This window comes from Myotis daubentonii, chromosome 4 (assembly GCF_963259705.1).
Source record: "Myotis daubentonii chromosome 4, mMyoDau2.1, whole genome shotgun sequence".
Taxonomy (NCBI): domain Eukaryota; kingdom Metazoa; phylum Chordata; class Mammalia; order Chiroptera; family Vespertilionidae; genus Myotis; species Myotis daubentonii.
In genome coordinates this window covers 87,012,785-87,035,885 of record NC_081843.1, presented here as the reverse complement: position 1 = coordinate 87,035,885, position 23,101 = coordinate 87,012,785, and the positions used below count along the sequence as shown (strand labels likewise).

Genomic DNA, 23,101 nt, shown 5'->3' with positions numbered 1-23,101 from the left:
GGCTCTGCGTGTCTGCATGTGCACTCAGGCCCATTGGGAGATAATCACAAACCTTCCTTCACGGATTTCCAGAGTCATGGACCGGGACACGACATCTCTGGAGGCCAGGTCCTTGGCCACCGGGGCATAGCGCTCCATGAACCTCTCGCCTTGACTGTTAATGAGAATGCCTCCCTCTCCACGGCACCCTTCTGTGATGAGACAGCCAGCACCATATATGCCTGCAAAGAACCCAATTAATTGAGTATTTATAACCTGTCGATGCTAGACCTATGCAAGTATTTTCTAAAAGATATCTGGGGGGAGAGGGAAGCAAAGGGTATGTAAAGGACATTAAAGTCAGAGTAAGACGGAAGAAAAGTTAAGGAATAGTAAGTACAAACTTTCTCAATAACAAAAGCACTGAGTGAGGAAGAAAGACAGCTGCAGTGCACAATGATACAGCCCTGCTGAGTACTCTAATTTTAACTGCATTTTAACCTTTCAGCATAGCTAAGTGTATGTTAAATGTCTCAGCTTTTAATTTTTGAACATCCTTTTGCACACTGAAACCGTGGTGACTAGTTGAGGTAAAAAAAAAAAAAAAAAACTTGGAACATTTGTATCTAAAATCACCAAATACGTTACAATAGTAATTATTTTACAGTTAATACTTATACTGTACTTGCTATGTACAATTCTAAGTTTCCCAATGACTCCAGGTAATATTATCCCCATTTTTAGAAAAGTACAATTAAAGCTCAGTAAGTTGCCCAACATCCACCTGGGAAGGACAGAGGCCAAGTCATGCCTGGCAACACACAAGGTCTACACCCTTCACCTCAACTCGGTCCCTCAATGTAATGAAAATGAGGAATGCCACACCATGCTTCAGTTTTAACAAAGGAGACAGATACATAATGTAATTTTACAGCTAACACTTTCACTCCTACATCAAGAGTCATCTTGCTTTTAAAAGAATGTAAATTCCTGCGTGTTCCTAGTTTCAATGGCATTTTTTCCAGTAGTTTATTTCTCACACATTGAAAAGGAAGCATGAGAAATAGAGCTTACTCTGATTTAGTTAAAATTAGTAATTATAAAACCACCTAATACATTTTTTTATTTTTAATCCCTTTCAGGGATCAGAAAGAACATACTGACAGAGCAAAGAGAAAACACAGGTCTAGCTCTTAGCATGGTGGCCACTGCCACCATATGTGAAGTCTCCTCTGTTGACAGGTCAGAAAAGCAACTCAGAAAGAAAAGGTCAGGATGAGTTCATCTCCCAAGAGAGATTCTCAGATTCATTTATGGATAACATTTCCCCAACTCTCTCAAACCTGCAACCCCAGCCGAGACCACCCCCCTTCTGAATCCCACAACTGTACTGTCTGATGACCCAAGATGAGTTCATCTCCACCATGACTGGCATCCTCACTCGTTAGCACCTCATGGATCCCGACATGTCAGAGCTGCATCCTGATGGCACTCTGTTACTAAGGCAGCCTGATGTTCTCCCTACAAACTGAAATCTGCCCATGACACGTTTCTAGTCACATGTTCTTCCCCTCACTTTCAGTAAATACTGACTGAGGTCCTACCAGGTGCCAGGCACTGAGAACACAGCAGTAAATGAAACAGATCTGCCCCTACCTCCCGGAGCTGACAACCCAGTGGTAAGGGACACTGAACAATTGCTGCTTTATGAGTGGAATAAGTACACCTGGGCCAGGTGTAGCTAAGACAGGACCTCCACTACCTTGGGGAGCTGGGAAAGTCTCCTGAGGAAATGACAAGTTAGGACCCGAGAGATGAGAAAGCAGGGAAGTTTGTATAGGAACTGCAGGAAGCATTCCATGAGTACTGAGTGCTTAGAAGACACAAAAGCCTCAGTTCCACGAAAGTAGCCCCATCCTACCTGTGGGGTGGAACTGAACAAACTCCAAGTCCTGGCAGGGAAGGCCTGCCCTGGTGACCATTGCAGTGCCATCTCCGGTGCTAGTGTGGGCGGATGTGCAGCTAAAGTAGGTGCGCCCATAGCCTCTGGAAAAGATAAGCCAGCAGAGAGAGAGTGGTGACTGCATGCAGCGCCCCATCGGAACCTCCTTTCTCTAATAGCCCTCAGTGGACAGCAGCCTACCCACCACCACAGGTGCCCTCTGCACACACCTGGGCAACGGTGAGGGAAGCCTGGGACAGAGAAGGTACTCTCATTTGGACTTCAGTACTTTTGTGCTGTTTGAGCAATTCCTCTTATGATAAGCATTTATCACTTTTATAATGAAATTTGTAAATTTTTAAATGAAATTTTTAAATGATTCACCTTTTTAAAGAGTTAAAATAAGAGACTGATGATATAAAATGAAATCTACTTATTTTCATCAAATAAACAAACAGCATTTATCTATCTGAGAAGTCAGTATAAAACAGTATCCATTAGCCTGGCCAGCATGGCTCTGTGGTTGAGTGTTGACCTATGAACAACGAGGTCACAGTTCCATTCACGATCAGGGCACATGCCTGGGTTGCAGGAGGCAGCCGATCAATGATTCTCTCTCATCATTGATGTTTCTCTCCCGCTCCCTCCCTCTCTGAAATAAGTAAAAATATATTTTAAAAAACACACCAGTATCCATTAAAGCAAAAGAGATATTATTCCAGGAAGTGTCATGTGACTCTCTAGGCCTCAGTTTTCCAAGGCCCCCCCCTCCCCCCACTGCAAACTATAAGACACTTTCTTGCCCACCTCAGAAGTGGATGACATTGTTGCCCTCTTGATGGCCTGTGTCTGAACCACATGTCCAAAATGCCTCTACTTTTATTAGGATAAAGGACCTCTGAAACTCAACTTCCCTATAGAGAAATTAAATACAATAAAAATTAGATTCCTACCCAGTAGCTATAACAGTGTTCTTTGCTCTGATGCGGTGGATGTACCCGTCTTCTATGCACAGTGCAATAACACCACGACATTCCCCATTTTCCATCAGAAGATCCAAGGCAAAATACTCCACAAAATAGCTGGTATCATATCGCAAAGACTAAAACAGGAACAAAAATAGCGAGCCCCCATTTAGGGTGTTAAACCAACATATAAGGCAATGCTGTTTATGTGAACTGGTTAAAAACCTTGATGTGAGGTATGTAACAAAAAGATCAGGTAAACCCTGGGAGAGTACCAGGCTGGAAACAAGTCACAGATGCCAACTCACATCAACCCAGTGCTGATACTATCATGAAACACAAAAGGGGCTCTACTCCTGGCTGTATAAACAAAACATAAAAAGGTGCACACACGTCAGTGCACGCAACGAGGAGACTGACTCCAGAAGCGACATAATGTGCTAACATATCCCTTATTTGTACACATCCTAATAGGCATTACAGGCTCTCTGGCACCATATGCAGCTTGACACTAGAGCTGGGGCCCATGGACCACAGGGTCTCGATTTAGGCTGGGCTGAATTATACGGGATCTGCTGGCCCTATGCAGCCACATTTGTCTAAATAAAACAAAACTTTCAGCCCCTCAGAACATCAGCCACATTTGTGATGGTCACATGCGGTGGGAAGCTGCTGGATTGGACAACCCAGATAAGCATATATCTATGGCAGAAGGTTCTACTGGACAGTGGTGGCCCAGGCCCTGGATCTGACAGTCCTCTTGGCTAATGGGAGGGTCTCTCATGAAACTGTTAGCTTCCCATGTGACACACAATTCCATGGGATGAGCAAGTCCCGTTACATATTTGTCAACACCCTTGGCCAGAAAAGCCGCTGGTGTTCTAATACTTGCAAATCAATGGCCTGTCCCATTTATAAACAAGAGTTCAGAATACTGATTATTCTGAATCAACATTATTCAGAATATTGATTACTGGGCCACGCCAAGGTTGATCCTGATTATCCAGTGACTGCTAGCCCTCAAGTTTTAGTCCGGTTATAACAGTCTATTAAATCAATCAGTTCATAAACTCAGAGGTGGTAAAAGGGCCTTAAAATACGTGCTCTGCTCTTAGACTTTCAGTATGAGATTACACATTCAAACCTGGTATGTAATGATTATCAATTTATTTTTCTAAAATAGATACTTTCCAATTAACAATTACTATACATGGCCTACCGGTATTCTGTTGCTTTTTATGACACTCCTTAGGCTGACATTCTGATACTCTGACACATCCCCAGGGTGGCCTGTCTTCGGCTCATCACATGCTTGGCCAGACTGGACCATGTCCCATCACCCCGGGCACCCAGGGCGGCCTCACCCTTCCATACAACGTGTGCAGCAGTGAGTGGCCGGTGCGGTCAGCGACGCAGCAGCAACGATGGGCTTGTCCACCTTTCCCAAACTTGAGGCTCTGTCCCCCAAAGGCCCGCTGGTAGATCTTCCCATCCTTGGTTCTGCTAAATGGCATGCCATAATTCTCTAGCTGTGAAACAAAAACAAACACGTATTACTTTAGAGGAATCAAGATACTCATGGCTAATTTATTCCAAGCAACTTCAACCTAAATCTGCAAACCCAACACTAATATATTCTATGAAAAGGTCAACACTTCAGAAAAGACAGAAATTTCCTTGTTAAATTAATTGAATGTTTAATAGCAGAAAATATTTCCCTGTTATATTGAATTGACACCATCCTTTTCGGCTGACCACACCTGCCTCAATCCCATTAGAAACAGACTGTGAGCACCTTACCTCAATCACAGAGGCGGGGGCCTGCTCTGTCATGTAGTGGATGGCATCCTGGTCTCCCAGCCAGTCAGAGCCCTTCACGGTGTCATAGAAGTGCCACCTCCAGTTGTCCTCCTCCATGTTCCCGAGAGCAGCATTGATTCCTCCCTGGAAACACAAAGCAACTTTATGAGCTACAACGGGAGCCCCATGGCATCTTCCAGGCTCATCTCTCCCTGGCCCCTCCCCGGGAACTGGATTTGGAGGAAGCTGAGTACTTATGAGGTAACTATCTGTGAATGATCTGACTACAGACCAATCCCAGGACCTTCCTTAGCAGAGGGAGGCAGCACTGCATGACAGATTCCAAATCACCCTTCCTCCCCTTAACAAGCTAATGTTGTGGGCCAAGTTACTGCATCCCTCGGCCTTAGTCTTGTGAACGGGACTTAAAGCTAACCTCTTCGAAGAGTTATCTGGAGAACTAAGTGAGAGGTTACATGTGCAACCCTTCTTACCAAACCTGGCACATAAAAGGTACTCAACAAATCTGGATAATTTCATGACAAAATGTTTGTAATAGTAATCTGTAGACATGTGTTAAAGATGAGAAGCACTTACTGCCAAGTAATACACTCCAAATTCAAGAGTCACACTCCCCACATTCTCTTCCTTTTGCTGTGCATGGTCACCCCACCCCTGCCTTATCCCCACTGCCTCCACCCCTCACAGGCACAGAAAACGTAGCACAGGGACAAATGTTAAGGCTCGCCCTTTCCCCCCACAACTTAAAACTGGATTCCTCCTCTTTAATCTTTTTTTTTTCCACAAGTAAAGGCACATTTCCTAACTTACCTCTCTTTTTTCCAATTGTTATTCAATCGCAACTTTTGAATCAAGCACACCCACATTGGAATTCCTTCTCCACTTAGTGCTGCTGTGCCTTAGTTTCCCAAATTATGTGTTAGGACAAAATGACTCACTGGCAGACAGTGAGGAACCTTGTTACTTCCTCCCTCCCTTCTCCAACCCCTCCAACTAAAAACTCAAACGCAATTCTGATAAAATATGTTAAGTATTATAGTGCCAGATACAGAAAGCTGGTTTAAAATATCACAAAAGTACTTGGCCCAGTGCATGCATAAGTGCTATTTATTTTATTGCCACTCTTAGTAAGGATCAGGGCCACAGATGCCTGGTCTTCTGGGCATTCCTAGTACTCTTCAGACTTTCTCAGGCCGCTGCCTGTCTTGTCCTTCAATTAAACCTCTCTTTTCTCAAGAACCAACATTCAAGTTAAGCTTTCTTTTCCTTATTCTTTTTATTAAAACCGCACTACCTGAACATATTTTGTAATATTATTTAGAGTTATCTATTTGTATTTTTGCTTTTAGACAACAAATTCTCCAAATTTATATATTAGTTCTTTAGTTTACAAAGCATAGCTTAGAACAAAGTATCTGGACAGCTAAGTTCCTGAAGAACGCTGCTGGATACTGAATACAGGCTGCTCCAGATTAGGGTGGCTTGATCCCCAGTAGGGAGTGTGCAGGAGGCAGCCGGTCAATGATCCTCTCTCATCACTGATGTTTCTATCTCTCCCTCCCTCTTCCTCTCTGAAATCAATAAAAATATATATATATAAAAATAATTAAAAAAAAGAAAACTAGCCTAGAGACAAACTCATTTCAGACTGTTAAGTGCAACAAAGAAAGTTAAACCAAGAAGAGGGGAAGGGATGTAGGTGGAGTGGTCAGAGAAAACCATGTGTGACTAGAGCAGAAAAAGAATGACAAGGTTCCAGGCAATGAGCAGGGGTCGTGCGGGCAGAGATCCCTAAGGGAGTGAGCTGAGTGAATGCAAGGGGCATGGTGGGAAGGTGGCCTGTGGCAGGAAGTTGTTCAGGCAGAGTCTGGACAGCACAGTACCTTGCAGGTGCCCAAAGCACTGAGAGAGTCCTTTTCTCTTACCTGGGCTGCCACAGTGTGGGACCTGGTGGGAAAGAGCTTTGTAACACATGCGGTGCTAAACCCTGCCTCAGAAAGGCCAAACGCAGCTCGCAAGCCTGCCCCTCCAGCGCCAACCACCACAGCGTCAAATTCATGATCCACTACTGGGTATTGCGTAGAAATCTGGAAAAGAAAAATTCACCTGTCAGTCACCCATTCAAATATGTCAAACATTGAGCCTGTAGCTGCAGTCAAAGATCTTAAAGCAGGGGTCCTCAAACTACGGCCCGCAGGCCACATGCAAATACAAATATTGTATTTGTTCCTGTTTTGTTTTTTTTACTTCAAAATAAGGTATGTGCAGTTTGCATAGGAATTTGTTCATAGTTTTTTTTTAAACTATAGTCCGGCCCTCCAATGGTCTGAGGGACAGTGAACTGGCCCCCTGTTTAAAAAGTTTGAGGACCCCTGTCTTAAAGGGAATGAAAAGAAACACAAAAGAGCAAATGCCCAAAGAGCCTCCCCCTGTGTGAGGCCGAATACCTACAACTTGTAATCCTGAGATGTGGTGGGCACACCCTCAGTGAAAGGGGCCAGCTCTGCCCATACCAAGTAGAGCCATCTATCCTGTGGTGCTAGGAAACCATCATTAACTGGAATGCTGAAAACGTAAAGGTTCACCTCCAAGCAGGGAGATGTATGGATGCAACGGAAAGCACCAACACAGACCAAAATACCAATTCTAAAGTTGGCTTTTCTTTTTAATTATCATCTTACTTATCTTTTTTTATTTATACATATATACATAGGCTTAAATGAATCTGAGCTTATAATATGGTGATCACGATTTTCCATCTGTGATCTGTAAGCTTCTCATGAAAATGTTAAAATTAAATACTGTTTCCATGTAGATAAGCTTATCCCAGTTCACCTGGTGACCTCAGAAGAACCAAGGAAACTCCATTTCAGGCCCAGATTTGCGTTTCTAACTGAGAAGGTGCCAACTAGCACTCAGTAACTTGTGAGGTTATGAGAAAAGAACCTGCAAGCAAATTTCCATCTCTTCCACAGAGAGCAGACGAACTCACTAAACAAAAAAGAGCCTCCAGGGTCCTGTGTGGAGTAGGGTGTCATCTTCCGCCCCCGTAAACACTGCTCATTTGTCATTTGTATTTTTTTATTTTGCTGCTTTACTTGATTTAAATTTTGGTCTGGTTTATAACAGCTGTAAGAAAAAAATGTTAGTATCTATGTTTATAATACATTAACTACTACTACACTAAAAAATAATCTGGGCATGCACTGGAACGAGAATTTTTTTCTTTAAATAAGACCTGTGTATTAACCAAATGTATTAAAAACTGGTATAGATCACTATCCCTCTAAGCCAAGATAATAATTTATAATGGAACAAAAAGTCATGAACTTACTGAATCTGAAACTTTAGCAGACGACCTCTTACTCCCATCAACAGTGAAGTCAAAACCACGGGATCCCGAAGATAACGGCCGCTGGTGAGAGAGAGGGATGGAGAGCACTAAGTATCTTGAAGAAACAGGGGACTGGTAATTAAATTTCCTCTCCTGAGTTGTTAACCTTTGTATGTACCTGGATGCTCCCCCTCACTTAGAAACCTCACCTGGGAGCCTGTACTGAACCTGAAGGGTAGAGCAGGGGCTAAGGACTCAGACAAGCCCAAAGGGGACTTGACACTTTAGGGAAACTACTTCTAGATGAAGCTGGTTCCAAACAGGATACTTACTGACTCAGCTAGGAAATGAACAAGGTATACTTTCAAATTAATTTCTGAATTTATGTTACTTTAAATGGACAACGGGGAAGACATCTACATTGCGTAAGTGGTAGTTTTGCAAACAAGGAAGCATTTTTTTTGAATCACTGAAGCTACACCCGTCTGTGAGGTTTTGCGGTTCACTGGGAAGACAGGGGACCCTGTAGCAGATCAATGCTCTAGAACAGGCTCTACTGGTGGCTGTGACAGTTAGGCACCAGGGCCGTTATCCCTGCACTGTACACTTGAGGATTCCAGGCCCTGCGATGCTTCGCCACTCTTTACATTGGCACTGGGCCTCAGCCACATCTCCTCTCATCTATCTACACCACAGCACCTGGACCCTTGTTCCTGGCCGATCCCTAGGGAACCTCTACAATTCTCCAAGTCTCGGCTTAAAGGTCCCATCCTATAAACATTTACACAAAACTGGTATTAATGAAATCACAGCGGAGTATGAGAAGCAACATTCTTCATATACTAAAATGGCCAGCAACTGGCTGGCATGCTCAGTGGTTAGGGCGCCGGTCAGCACACGGGAAGGGTCATAGGTTAGATTCTGGGACAAAGCACATACCTGGGTTGCAAATTTGATCCCCAGCCCTGGCGTGACCCCAACCTTGGGGCATGTGTGGGAGGTATCCAACCCACATGTCTCTCTTACATGGATGTTTCTCTCTCTCCTCCCTCCCTCCTTCCCACACTCTCTAAAAATCAATGGGAAAAAAAATCGCCAGGTGAGGATTAACAAAACTAAAGAACAGTTTTAGAAAATAAGTACATTCAATAATGACAAAAGGGGATATGAGAGATGCCTTCAAGTATTCTGCAATTTAGAAGAGAAGTTATTTACTATGTGGGTTAAAAAAATTATTCTGTAGGGCAAACAAGTAAGGATTACAGGGAAGAGAATTTGACAAAACACAAAATGAACTCTCACTGAGCTGTTGTAAACTAAGTGGACTTTGCTCTAAGACAGTGGTTCTCAACCCTCCTAATGCCGCAAACCATTAATACAGTTCCTCCTGTTGTGGTGACCCCCAATTTCATTGTTACAAATTGAATAATAATTAAAGCATAGTGATTAATCACAAAAACAATATGTAATTATATATGTTTTCCGATGGTCTTAGGCGACCCCTGAGAAAGGGTCGTTCGACCCCCAAAGGGGTCACGGCCCACAGTTTGAGAACCGCTGCTCTAAGATGCAAGGACTCAGGCCAGGCTGGATGGCTTAACCACCTGTGAGGAAGTCAGAGGTGGCTTCTACCTTTAAAGCTCCCTCTAACCCTGAGACTGAATGATGACTGGCACATATATTTGAGTTTATTTTCATTGTTCCAATTACAAAGTAGCTTCTTTTATTTTCAAATAGAGATGAACTTACAAGAGCGATATTCTTCTCCAATTTATTTTTAAGCACATTTGTTTTTACTGACATAGGGCAATTTAGTTTTTTCCTTCAGAAAATGAATTAAAAAGAACAAAATTCCCCTGCTTCAATTTAATTTTTTAAATGGCAAAATCATACTTTAACAAAGAATTAAGTCACTGAAATAATTTTAGATATAGGTAATTAGATATCTATAATATAGATATAGGTAACAGTACCAATAAGAACGATACATTTTGTAATACAAAGTTAGAACAGTGAGATTCCCTAAGTACTTATTCGGATGTTCATGTTAAATAAAGAAACACACTTAGCCTAACCAGTTTGGCTCAGTGGATAGAGTGTCGGCCTGCGGACTCAAGGGTCCCAGGTTTGGTTCTGGTCAAGGCATGTGGGGAGTGTGCAGGAGGCAGCTGATCGATGTTTCTCTCTCATCGATGTTTCTGACTCTCTATCCCTCTCCCTTCCTCTCTGTAAAAAATCAATAAAATGTATTAAGAAAAAAAAGAAACACACTTAAAAAGGGGCAGCTACTATAATGAAATCTTTAACAAATGATTACACTGTCTCCCTGTGGAAAATAGTAACACTAACTTTTGTATTTAAATCTGATTGTAGAATTTGGAGAGTCCAATTGTAATCCAATTTCTGCCTTTAGATAAAACTAATTTTGTGCCACTTACTAATTAATTTTTTTTTTTAAGAGAACCATCAAACATTTTCTAACAGGGCAGCACGACGAATAGGGAAATCTACCTAAGGTATAACTAAAAGGAACACTCATACCTTTTAATAGTATAGTGACTGAATTAGGAGGTAAATGGGAGAGCAAAGAAAGGAGAAGAGTAGAGATACTGATATCATCAATCTAGCAAAGTGGGGGAAATCCTCAACTAATAGAACCTACAAATGATGAACAAGAAACTCATTTGCAAGTATAATCTATACAATTACAAAAGAAGCCAACAGAGGATCTGAAAAGTGATTGCATAACTATATTGGGAGAGCTGGGACTGTGGTTTAAGTAAACTAAATCCTTACCAGCAAAAGTCCATGTCTAAAATGGATAAAAATGCACCTGCATGTTAGCTAGAGAAAAGGAGGTAAATACCAAGAGTCAATACCAGAAACAATTCAGAATTGATTCCATTGGGGAACAGGTCTGTGGAAAGGGGTGGTGGGGTGGTGTGTCTTACTCCTTTTCATTTATAAGGCCTTCTGCACTCATTGACTTTCCTTTTTTTTAACAACTATGTGTAATTATTTTCATTAAAAATTTAAAAACAGGATGCTTAAAATACAGCTGACAAGGTTATAATATAGTTCACAAGGTTACTGAGCACAGGCTGCCAGCTGTGGGTCCTGGCTCAGATGAACACACACACAGATTTCACATATTACATCAGAGCCCTCATTAACCCCACAGAGAAACTGAATCTATCCAGGGTACCTGAGCTTTGGACTTGGGTCTGCCCGGCTAACTCCAGATCCTGTACTTTCCCTCCTATCTAAGGACCCTTGGGGGGAAAAAATCTCTGGAACTCCAAAGTAAGATGAATATCCAGGTTATATATAAAAGCCAAACCATAATTATTCAAGTGAATCAGGAAAAACATTACACACGACACAAAACTCTATGGATTGGCACTCTTTTACACCAAGAAAAAAAAAAGTAATTTTAGACACACCATTAAAACATATTCAGAACAATAAATGCAAAGAAAATAAGTTAGCTTAGATAGGACAAGGGTCTCCAAGTCTGGGCAGTTCTAATTGTGTCAGTCCATTAGGACAACTGGAAAGGAAATAAAGGCAAAACAGATTTGATAATTCTGTAATGTGAAAGCATCTGTAAATATTAAATGACTTGGAAACACCACAGAATTGTACAAAATGAGATAAAGAAAACTTCTCTGTGGACTTGATTCAAATTATCCTCATCTACTTTCCATGGACATGTCTCAGTTGGTATCATAAATTTCTCTTTTGTTCTGTCAAATTGATGCTTTTGTTCTTGCCAGTCTTAATCTCCAATAAATACATTGCTTGAGGGCAGAATTAATTTCCATAGGAAAACCTATCTTCATCACGGCGATCTTTTATAGGCCTACCTGGTTCAATTTTACTATCTCTATGTTGCCATCATGTTTACAACTACCTAAACACAGGAGAGTGGTGAAGATTCAAGGAGAAAATGAAGGTAAGTAAAGTGCTGGCAGCTAATTGGTGACTTCAAAAAACATCACTTCCAATCAATACCAAAGATTTACACACACTGACCTCTTGTGCTTAGAACCTCACCCACTTTCAGCTATAAGCTGGAGCCAGAATTCTAGCCCAGCCTGGATAAAGTACAGCTTTTGTTTTCATAAATTGACACAGGATAGGTGATGAGTGAAGGAAATTCCACAGGCTGGAGGGTCTTAGTCTGCACAAGGAATGCAAGGGTTCAGGACAGAGACTTTATCCCTTTTCAATCACCACCAGTTACCAATCTGCCATTTCACCTAAGAAGTAAGAAGCACAAGCCTGCTCATGTTTGGCCAACTAAAAATACTCCACAAACTATGAACTTCACTTGGACTCCCCACCTGTATTTTAGAGCCCAAAATGGGGGGTGGGGGGTGCCTCTGGTCAGTAAGCATGTTGCAAGTATTTAAAATATTTTTGGCCCTGGGGGTGGGGTGTGGGGTGAGAATGTTTCTCTTTCTCCCCCCCTCCTCCCTTCCCGTCACTCTGTAAAATAAAATAAAATGCTTTCTGGTGTTGGCAGGATAGAATGAATGGTTGACTAAACCCTCTCATATTTAACGTCATTTTTTTAGTATATACCTTTCAAGAAGACAAATGCAGGTATAATTACAGACATACGTCATGTCAACACTGTTAAATGCCTTGGTTCCTACTGGAACTTTTACACTGAAGTTAAATTACTAAGTAGGTGGGTGACAAATTAATTTAAAAGAACCAACAACTAAATGCTCTAAATTTAGTGTGCTTGCAGAATGCATTAAAGATGGACTCTGAGGATGGACTTGCAAAGACCACGTCTGACAAACCCGGCACGGAGAGCAGCGGAAGGGACCCTCTGCAGGTCATCCGTACGGACCGGGCAGGCTGAGCCACGTCCTTCCCGACCCTCCTCCGCAGGTAGCGCAGGAACACGAACGCCCGGCGTCCTCTCCCAAATGCGGTTCTGCAGTCAGTGTGTCCACATTCTTCGTCCAATTTTCAAACGTGTGCGCAAAGGCCACGACACAAAACCCAAAACGAAGGGCCTAAACTTACTTGCCAGGCCTCGGTGTGGACACACAACTGCGCTTTCTCGAAAGAGGCCCCGACTTTTTGCAAACGGTTGCAAGGCAAGCCGAGGTGCGGCTGTTAGACACGCGTTCCACCTCACCCCGCCTTGGGCGGCAAAGACGGGGCCGGCGGGGAGCACGGGCTCGAACCCCACCGGGGCCTCGGCTGCAACATCGCCCCACTGAGGGGCTGCGGGGATCAGTCCGGACTGTAGGCAGTGCCCCGCCCCGCCGGCGCCTCCGGCCAAACGCAAGGTCCCGCCTCCACCCCAGTTCCACGGGCCTTTGGGGATTCCGAGGCCTGGGGCACCGGCAGGCCGCTACCTGCCGGCGTGACCTTGGGCAGGCCCGTCTCCTCTCCAAGTGCGGGGTGCGGAGGCCAGGAGACCTTGGCCCAAGGGGCATCCACACCCCGCACAGAAGGGGATCCCGAGAAGGCTCGCGGGAGCATATGACCTTCACGGGGACGCGGCCCGGCCGGCTTCATAAAAAGTCCAGCTGCCGCCCTGATGGTGTCCGACCCTCTCGGTGGGGCCCCACGGGTCCTACCCGCTCCGGTCCGCAGGCCGTCCCCAGCCCGTGCAGATCAGAGACGGGGGCGCGGGGTTCCAGCCTCTGCTCCACCCTGGCCTGCAGGGACCATCTGCACAGACCTCGGCCCCGCCCGCCCGAGCCCAGACGGACCGGGCCCGGCCCGCGGTATTGACTCACCGTCCCGGTCAGAGCCAGGCGTCTGGGGCGCAGCAGCCTCGACGCAACTCGGAGCCCCGACATGTCCAACTACCGCTGCGCAGTCTCACCAGTCCCCTCGATCAGCCGCACCAATAGCGCCTGCGCAAGTCGCCGCGCCCGGGGTCGAAGCGGGAGGACACCGCGCCTGCGCACCACGCTGCCCCCGGGGTCCGGGCTGGAAGAGAAACTGCGCCTGCGCACCTGGCGGGGACCCGGGGCGTGGGCCTGTGTAGGGGCACCGCGCCTGCGCAGAGAAGACTCGTGGACCCTGCTGTACTGAAGTTCCTGGTTCGGCGCTCCCGGCTAGGGGGTAGGTTATGGGTTCCGCGCGCTCGGGAAGCTGGAGGCTGGGCTGTGTGCGGGGCGGGCCGAGTCTGTACTGTGGAAGCCCCCATGGTGAGCGGGTTGAAGACCCGGCCAGGGTCCGGTTCGGCTCCGGGCTTAGGTGCCTTTACGCACTCGCCTGATGTCACCAGCGGTCCAGATGATGTTTCTGTTTTTCGTTCTGTTGTGAGATGTCTGAGACCTTCTGTGGAAGGAGGTGGCGGGGGAAGAATAATAGCATACTCAGAAGTAGTATGGTCATCATCCCGATTTTCACATAACTTTGGATTACTATTAAGATCTTTTTGGGGCGCAGTTGTGTGCAACATAATTTTGAATTATTTTGAGTAAGTTTACAAGCGACCGTTCCAATTTTATTGACATTTAGGTTGTTTCCAAATTTTTGCTACTAGTAAATAAGGCCATGAAGAATATATTTGTGCCTAATCTGTGTCTATATGTAGAACTACGTTGCTTTTATTAGAATCACATGTTTCCTCAGGCCACAGGCCCGAAGGAATGAACACTGCATTTCCCACATATTCCTTAAAATCACGCAGTTCAGTATAACTTTTTTATTCCATGTTACCATAAACTTAACTTGAAGTCATGAGCCATATTTTTTGGCACCTCTTTATTGCCAATTTGAATTTAGGTTTTTAGGTGTTAAACAAGGGCTTATTGAAAAAACCCACTAAGATTTTTCAAAATCGAGTTGAACTTCTTTTTTCTTAACTATCCTTTGACTGTTTCTTTTGTCATCAGTCTATGATTTGTCACTGGCAGTCAACATAGAAACAGGCCGAAAGCCCTCATGACTGTGTTTTGTGAAAATGCCCAACATAGTGTAGGCACTCAGTGACGTGCCAAATGCATATTAACCAGCCTGGTGATGCAGAGAAACCAGCTTCCGGCAGAAAGGTCTGCCAGCTGCTGGGCTTCAGCCCTCAATGCCTGTCGCCTTTCCTAAAGCAGCCAGTGTTTTGACACCTTCCTATTTACATGTCTTAATGTGCCACCATAATTTTAAACATTTTTAACTACGGCACTTTCCTCCTTCTGCTCGTTATTTCAGTTATTGAGACATGTCTGTCCGCAACAATACTGTGAGCTGCTTTTATCTGAGTTCTTACTGCTTTCTTCTTTTGACCCTACAAGATTCAGTGATGTGCAGCACATACATAGTCCGAATAAAATTTTCTGGAAGAAAAAAAAAGGATGCCTATGAGCCAAGTAGATGATAAAATTGTGACAGATGTGTTTTATTCCTTTTGTATGGTTAATGGTTTTATTGTTTTCTTCAGGTATATCTTCATGAATAACTTAAATGACCCCCCAAATTGGAATATCCGGCCCAATTACAGGGATGATGGGGGTGATGGAAGCAAATGGAATTATGCCCTGTTGGTTCCCATGTTGGGATTGGCTGCTTTTCGTAAGTCACAATTTTCCTGAGCTGGATTTTCTGGGCTGATGGTGTGGAGTCTAAAGACCTGGGGCTTTGAGACCTGACAGATGCAAGTGTATGCCCAAGTTTGATCCCAAATGGTGTGTCTTGGGAAAATTACTCTCTGAGCCTCAGTTTCCCTGTCCATGGGAAGTAGCAAATCCGAATTACTTGATGTGTTGTGAGGGTTAAATATGACAAGATATTTAAGAGCATTTTGTGTGGCGTGGGTATTAATAACCGTTGTCTTCCTTTCAAAGGCTTTATTGCTCTGAAGCGGGTTCCCTTGCTTCAGTTGCCCTCATAAAGACTGGAGGTAGGGAAGATAAATGGGCCAAAAAAACAAAAGCCCACACAGCAGCTGTGGATGTCTGCTTAATGTTTAGCAGTCAGTCTCTGGCAAACTTCACCTGTGGAACCTGCTCACCTGGCCAGAAGTTCTCTCTGGTTTGAAGTAACTTTGCACCACTTTGGGGAAATTACCTGTCAGCAATCAGTTGTAATTATCACTACATGATAAATTGGTATTTAGAAGTTGGTTTTATATTTTGTTATATCCCATGGTTCTGCATTGGCATTAAGAATATGAGAAAATGGCCTAGCCGGTTTGGCTCAGTGGATAGAGCGTCGGCCTGCGAACTGAAAGGTCCCAAGTTTGATTCGGGTCAAGGGCACATGCCCAGGTTGTGGGCTCCATCCCCAGTGGGGGACTGGCAGGAGGCAGCCGATTCATGATTCTCTCTCATCATGGATGTTTCTATCTCTCTCTCCCTCTTCTTTCCCCTCCGAAATCAATAAAAATATATACAGATCAAAAAAGAATATGAGAAAATGAATATCCAAATAAAAGAAAAGCAAAAGCTTCCCTCTAGTAGCAGTGATACTTTTTATGGAGAGGCTTTATTACAAGCCTGGATTTCTCGGGTTCACGAGCTGGCATAGAGGAAGTGGAGGTTGACAGGAGTAGAGTTTATCAACGTCATTTATCTGCCTTTACTTTTAAACTATTCTAGGGGTCTAGTTAACACCCTTATATTGCAATATAATTTCTCAACCATGTAATTACACTTTGGAGAATCCTTATAAGAATGCTCTGATCACATTACCTAAGCAAGACAACCAAGAAGAAAAAATAAAATATTCCTCAACCCTTCTCAGGGACAGAAAGCATCATTTCAAAAGTCCCAGAGCAAGAAGTTCAAAAGTAAAGGTTTTTCTGAAAAGCTATAAAAGCTAGAGGTGAGTCTGAAAAACAAACGGAAAATGAATGTCCCTTCAGGGCTTCTTCCAGGTTCAAAACTAATTATTACATTAGCATTAGTAATTGTAACTTTAAACCTTTCAGTTCACTCACCAAGTTCATCATCCTAGCCACAGGCAACAGGTAGTCTTTCCAAGCGTTAAGTAGTGTTTTGCAGGATGGCAGGCTGGTGAACTTCTAAATGTCAACGCCTTAGGGCTGGATTTAGTCTCATGGAGAAGCAGGCACAGTGCAGATCACTGAGTCATAAAAACCACCTAATTTTGTCGGCTTTCATGAAAGTCTGTCCATGTTTAGTTTTTTAAGAAAGTGCCAAAATGTTTTCCAGAGTGGCTGTACCATTTTACGTTCTCACCAGCCGAGTGTGAGTGATCCAGTTTCTTGGCATCCTCGCCAGCATTCGGTGTGGTCGGTCACTTGTTTTTGCTTCACCCATTCTTGTAGGTGCGTAGTGATAGTCCACTGGGATTTTAATTCGCATTTCACTAACGGCCAGTGATGTGGAGCGTCTTTTCGTCGCTTACTTGCCATCAGTGTATCCTCTTCCATGAAAGGTCCGTTCCTGTCTTTCAGCCACTTCCTAATTGGATACTTATTTAATATTGACTTTTTAAAAAAAATATTTTTTATTGATTTTTTACAGAGAGGAAGGGAGAGGGATAGAGAGTTAGAAACATTGATGAGAGAAACATCGACCAGCTGCCTCCTGCATGCCCCCCACTGGGGATGTGCCCGCAACCAAGGTACATGCCCTTGACCGGAATTGAACCTGGGACCCTTGAGTCCGCAGGCCGACGCTCTATCCACTGAGCCAAACCGGTTAGGGCTAATATTGACTTTTGAGTTTTTATTATATTCTAGATTCTAGTACTTTGTTGGATCTCTGGTTTGCAGACATCTTCTTCCAGTATGTGGCTTGTCTTCTCAGCCTCTTAATGGAGTATTTCACAGAGAAAAAGTTTTAATTTTGATGAAGTCCAGTTTATTAACTTTTCTTTTATGGGTCATGCTTGCCAAGTCTGAGAACTCTTGCTTAGCCCTAGATCCTAAAGATTCTCTCCTATATATTTCCTAAAGTTTTAGTTTTACATTTTACAAAAAAAAAAAAAAGAAGAAGAAGAAGAAGGATTAACTCAAATCAATTGGTTACCTCCTGCCCTTGCCCTGAGGGATCTAGCCTGCAATGCTCTTGACCAGAATCAAACCCAGGACCCTTCAGTCTATGGCCAGCACTCTATCCACTGAGCAAAATGGGCTGGGGCTACTGATTATCTTTTTCTAAGTCAATTTGAGATCTTCCTGATTCTTGGTATGAAGAGTGATTTTCTATTGAAACCTGAGCATCTTGGATATTATGTTATGAGAGTGGTTTTCATTCACACCTTTTTGCCTGGCTTCTTGGGCAGTGCTCTGGTAGAAGAAGGGTGGTGCTGCCTCCTTATTTTCAGGTTGGCATGGAAGTCAGGCTCACCACCCGGACTCTAGCCCATTGACACCACGTCTTGACACTGAACTTCTCACTCCACCTTACTTTTATGTGCCCTTGTCATAACAATCAAACATCTGGGGCTTCAGCTATTTACTAGTGATGACCAGGCAAAGCTGACACATTTTGAAATTTACTTTAACTTGGCCAACAATATTTGAAGTATACCCATATTTATTTTTTTCAACAAATAACCTATATTAATTTTTAAACCTTGCCAATAGTACATGGGGGCACTGTGGCTAGAGTAGAGAGCAAAAGAAAGCAGTGGGTTTTCTTGGCCATGGAAAATTAGGAGACTGAAAGGGGGACTCCCTACTTTCAGCCTGTCATACTCAACTTTTGGGAGCCTTTATCTGATTTAAGAACTTTGCTTATTATATAGTTTCATACAAAGTGGTATATTTTTGTAACTCTCAGGGCGTAAGAGTTTATTGAAATCATGTCTTAGCTGCTTTATGTTTTCTTTAAAGATTACAGAACTTCAGCTCTGGGTTTTCATTACGTGTTTGTCTCCCTCAATTTACTCATGTCAGGTTGGATTTGGTCTAGGGAGTCCCAAAAAGAAATAGAAAAAGAGCGAGAAGCATACCGTCAGAGGACGGCTGCTTTCCAGCGGGATCTTGAAGCCAAGTACCATGCCATGATCTCAGAGAACCGACGTGCCGTTGCTCAGTTGTCTTTGGAACTTGAAAAGGAGCAAAACAGAACGACTAGTTATCGAGAAGCCCTTATCGTTCAGGGACGCAAACTGGTGGAAGAAAAGAAGCTTTTGGAACAGGAACGGGCTCAGGTCATGAAAGAAAAGCGGCAGTTGCAGCCCTTGAGAAGTGCGTACCTGAGCTGCCTGGAAAGGGAGGAAGACTGGCAGAGGAGGGCCCAGCTGCTGCTGAAAGAGTTTGAAGGCGCTCTTTCAGAAAGACAGAGTATCTACTGCAGCCTGGTTCTCCCTCGCAGCAAGCGACTGGAAATAGAGAAGAACTTACTGGTCCGAGCATCCACTGACCCAGTTGCTGCTGACCTAGAAATGGCAGCTGGCTTGACCGACATATTTAAGCATGATACCTACTGTGGTGATGTCTGGAACACCAACAAACGCCAAAATGGGAGACTCATGTGGCTCTATCTCAAATACTGGGAACTAATTGTCGAACTGAGAAAGTTTAAGAAATTAGAGAAAGCCATACTAGAAGAGTAAGACAAGAATGAAATGAAACTTCTTTTAATGACTCAGGTCAGACTGTCATTGTGACATTCTGGGTTAGCCGATGGTTTCTTTTTTCCCTTCCTTCCGTGCTACCTGTGTGTGGCCACAGGCACTGAGGGGCCTTGCAGCCTGCACCTCTGAGCGGTACAACAGCCCTCAGCAGACACGGGGTTTCCTCCCCATCCCCACAGTTATTCAGGAGGCAGTTTCTCAGAAGCAGTCTTTCAGCTATCAGCATTTTATTCAGCGGAGAGTATAACCTCATATCTTAGCTTTAGGGTAAAATTGTTTTTAGGAAAGCGAAATACAATAGTGATCCCCACTATAAGAAATTTCCTGTCTGCTTTTATCACTCCCTAAATAAATACTGTTTTTCCCTCGAATCATTTCTCTTCTAAAATTACATTTAGAAGTTGTCAGGTAGTGGATTAGAACTGCCTAACAGATGATAATAGGAAAATACTAATATTGTCAAGGTTTTGTAATGTTTTAAAGATCTCTCACCAAAGGGAAAGGGGGTTTCTTGTATCCAGTTGATACCCTAGCGAATGTTTGGAATTTGACGTGTGTCTGTATTCATTAGATATTGTTGACTAGTGGTGACATATAATAAAAGATACCTGCAATTTAAAAAATATCACTTCTTGTGTAATTTTTTTACTCTTTACAAAATGTTTTTACATAAATCATCTCTGTTTTTGCCACAGACTAATAGGTAGGCAGGAACTCATGGCCCTGTTGTTCACAAAGCATCCTTTAGTTTGATATGAGTCATCCTTTACTATGCTTTACACGTCACTCAAGTAATCCTATCCCCGATCCTGTGCAGTAATGTTACTGCCCCCCGAGACCACCCGTAGGTTTGATGACTCAGCACAGAGCTATGCTTATAGCTAAGACTGAGTACATGGAAAGGACACAAAGAAAGGGCATGCAGGCGAAGTGAGATCAGGTGCAACCCCCATGTGAGTTGTTGCCAACCAGGGAACCAGGGACGCTCCTTAGAGACAGCACCCAGGGATTCTGTTGAGGGTTGATCACATAGGCACCCTCTGCCTGGCATGGCACGTACCCAGCAAATTCCACACTCCCACAAGGAAGTGTTCAGTCCAAACTGTACAAAGTTTAGGCACAATGAGCACTCTTACTAGTTAACGGTGGGAACTCTTCCAAAACACAGGGTCCCGGATGCCAGCCAAGAGCCAACCTTGTAAGCAGACCTTTCAGAGGACCCCAGCCTCGAGCCTGCTGTGTGGACTCTTCTGCACGTCCTCATTTTACAGGGGAGGGAAGTGGCATGGAGGTCAGGAAAGGTTAGCCTGCCCAAGGTCACCCTGGCGGTATGTTGGAGCCAGTATGAATGCAGGCAGCTTGGCTCCAGAGCTGCTGGTAACTTCTGTGCAATTATGAAAGTGGCCTTGCAGTGCCTGGGTTGAGGTCCATCTGGTTTCAAATCCTGTCTCCACCCTGCCTGCCTGCTTGTCTGTCTATGTGGTAATAAGACGTACATTAAAAACATAAAGCTTATAGGGAACTTCTGTTAAGTTGTAGGGTATAATCATTAGAGCTACTCTTCGTTGGGTACATCCCGCACACTGAACCTTACGTATTTTATGCTGACATGTGTAAATCTTCAGAACCATTTTAGAAATGAGGAAGCTGCCTCAGTAAGTTCCCTAAAATGGGTGCTGGGGGCGGGGGATGGGAGATATCTGTAATACTGTCAACAATAAAAAACACATTTAAAGAAATGGGTGCTGGTCCTCTGCCCCTGGCTCTGCCCAGAGCTCCTGGGATCTGGTCACTGTGGTCTGACACTTCTTTAAAGGCTCAGAATGTCTTTCTGCTATGTTGTCACCATCTGAGCAAGTGATGCCTTCAGTGAAATCTGGTGCATATCCTAGATCCTGTTACTCCATTGATTTGTCACACGTCCTTGGGTAAACTACTTAATGCTTTTCTCTTGGTTTTGACTTTAAGGAAAATACACCCAGGCATTTAGTAGATGAATGGGTTTCAAGGAGAATTGTTAACCCTCATGGTGTTTTCTAATTTCCAACATGCTCTCAGCCTCACCCCCTTCAACAGCTAGATATGTTCAGATAATTCAAATCAATTTAGGTTGTAAGATTAGGAAGACGAGTTTTCTTCAGAAAATTAAATTCGGCCATGTTGTATTTGCATGGCACTGCCGCCTTCCATCAGCAAACTTAATTGAGTGTAAATTTGAAGCCATCTATCTTCCTAAAATTGATATTAGGTTTGAAATGTTCACACAATGTTCAGGTGGCATTTGATGGCTTCACAGATGTACCAAAAGGCGTCTGGATAAAGTGAGATGATGGTGAAACACTATTGAACTGAAATGGTTTAAACTGGAGAAAAAGAACTGCCCAAGAGCCGTCTGAATATGTAAATAGAAAGGACGGTCTGGAACAAGGTCGTTAGGATGGACCAAGTGGAAGCCCCTGAGTCTGCGCCCTCTCTTTGCCAGGATGGGGAACAGGAAGTAGTGCTGAACTCCATGAGGAAAAACAATGCTTAATCCACTACAGAGGACGAAGGGGCAGCATGGGCAGTGTCCGGTGACCCAAATGGCGGTACCCACAAGTCCAGGAAGGTTGACCCCCGATGTCCATCACAGTGGTCCTTCAGTGTCCATCAGAGTGGTCCCCCCTGGTATCCATCACAGTGGTCTCCACAGTGCAGGATGATAGTCTCACCACGTCCATCACAGTGGTCTCCACAGTACAGGATGATAGTCCTACCACGTCCATCACAGTGGTCCCCATGGTGTCCAACAGGGTGGTCCCATCAAGTCTCCATTCGATTCACCTGTGGCCCCTGGTACAGCACAGCGATTAGACATTTCTGGCTGCATTTTCTTATGCCCAGTTTGCTTTTGTGTGGGGGCCACATCTTCTGCTCCTGGACCCTGGCAGAAACCCACCACAGCTGCTGCCACATCAGGCGTTGTCAGAGCCACAAGTTGCAGGCTGAGCAGGTGCAATGAAAATCCTTCGTGGCTGGAAGTGGCACGTTCAGGGTCGGGGCTGAGCAGGTCCAGGTCCACAGGAACACGTTATTGCTGCACTGGGACTGGGCAGGGGCATGGTCCCGCTCAGGCTGCTCCGTTGGCTTCCTGGGGGCTCTCCTGAGCCTCTCAGCCTCTTGGGCTTCATAAGGATGGGCTGTTCTCTAGGGCCCCAGGGCACATTAGCCACTAGCAGACACCTGTGTGCCTGCCCTTCCCCAAGTCCCAGGTCGCCGCAGCACCCCTGGGCCCTTCTGTACCACAGCTGCCGGGCTCAGCCACACATGTGCTAGGGTCCCACCTGGCTGGCACTCAGAGGCCAAGTCTGTCATCAAGAGAATTCCACAGACCCAAACAGTGGAACCTACTCTGCCCTTCGCATAATCAAATCATTAAAAATTTTGCCGAGAGCTTCTTACAATAGCAAACTCCATGTGCTTGAGATAGGATTCCAGAGACTACCAGCATGACGGAGCTGAGACATGCAGCAGGTAAGCAGAGAGCAGATCTGA

The 23,101-nt window shown here is 44.3% G+C and overlaps 2 protein-coding genes and 1 long non-coding RNA gene across 3 annotated transcripts in view; 1 reads left to right on the top strand and 2 right to left on the bottom strand.

The window, feature by feature from the left end:
- Nucleotides 1-13,969, bottom strand: part of SDHA (succinate dehydrogenase complex flavoprotein subunit A) — a 30,670-nt gene extending 16,701 nt beyond the window's left edge. Inside the window, exons 1-8 of the mRNA XM_059694597.1 lie at nt 13,810-13,969; nt 8,042-8,122; nt 6,633-6,794; nt 4,687-4,830; nt 4,251-4,415; nt 2,875-3,023; nt 1,901-2,025; nt 53-221 (exon numbers count right to left, since the gene is read on the bottom strand). Of these exons, the coding sequence (XP_059550580.1) occupies nt 53-221; nt 1,901-2,025; nt 2,875-3,023; nt 4,251-4,415; nt 4,687-4,830; nt 6,633-6,794; nt 8,042-8,122; nt 13,810-13,872 (1,058 nt within the window). The 5' untranslated portion in view covers nt 13,873-13,969. The remainder of the gene's footprint in view (nt 1-52; nt 222-1,900; nt 2,026-2,874; nt 3,024-4,250; nt 4,416-4,686; nt 4,831-6,632; nt 6,795-8,041; nt 8,123-13,809) is intronic.
- LOC132233621 (uncharacterized) lies at nt 9,518-13,758 on the bottom strand. The gene is made up of 3 exons (XR_009452677.1): nt 13,648-13,758; nt 12,629-12,715; nt 9,518-12,224 (listed from the first exon to the last, which is right to left on the bottom strand). It is a non-coding gene; the product is annotated as an uncharacterized LOC132233621 (long non-coding RNA).
- A 17-nt stretch (nt 13,970-13,986) lies between the features above and the next one.
- CCDC127 (coiled-coil domain containing 127) lies at nt 13,987-20,192 on the top strand. Its single transcript, XM_059694598.1, has 3 exons — nt 13,987-14,140; nt 15,459-15,589; nt 18,885-20,192. Exons 2-3 carry the CDS (start codon nt 15,469-15,471, stop codon nt 19,544-19,546), a joined length of 783 nt encoding a protein of 260 aa, XP_059550581.1. The 5' UTR covers nt 13,987-14,140; nt 15,459-15,468; the 3' UTR covers nt 19,547-20,192.
- The last annotated feature ends 2,909 nt before the right edge of the window (nt 20,193-23,101 follow it).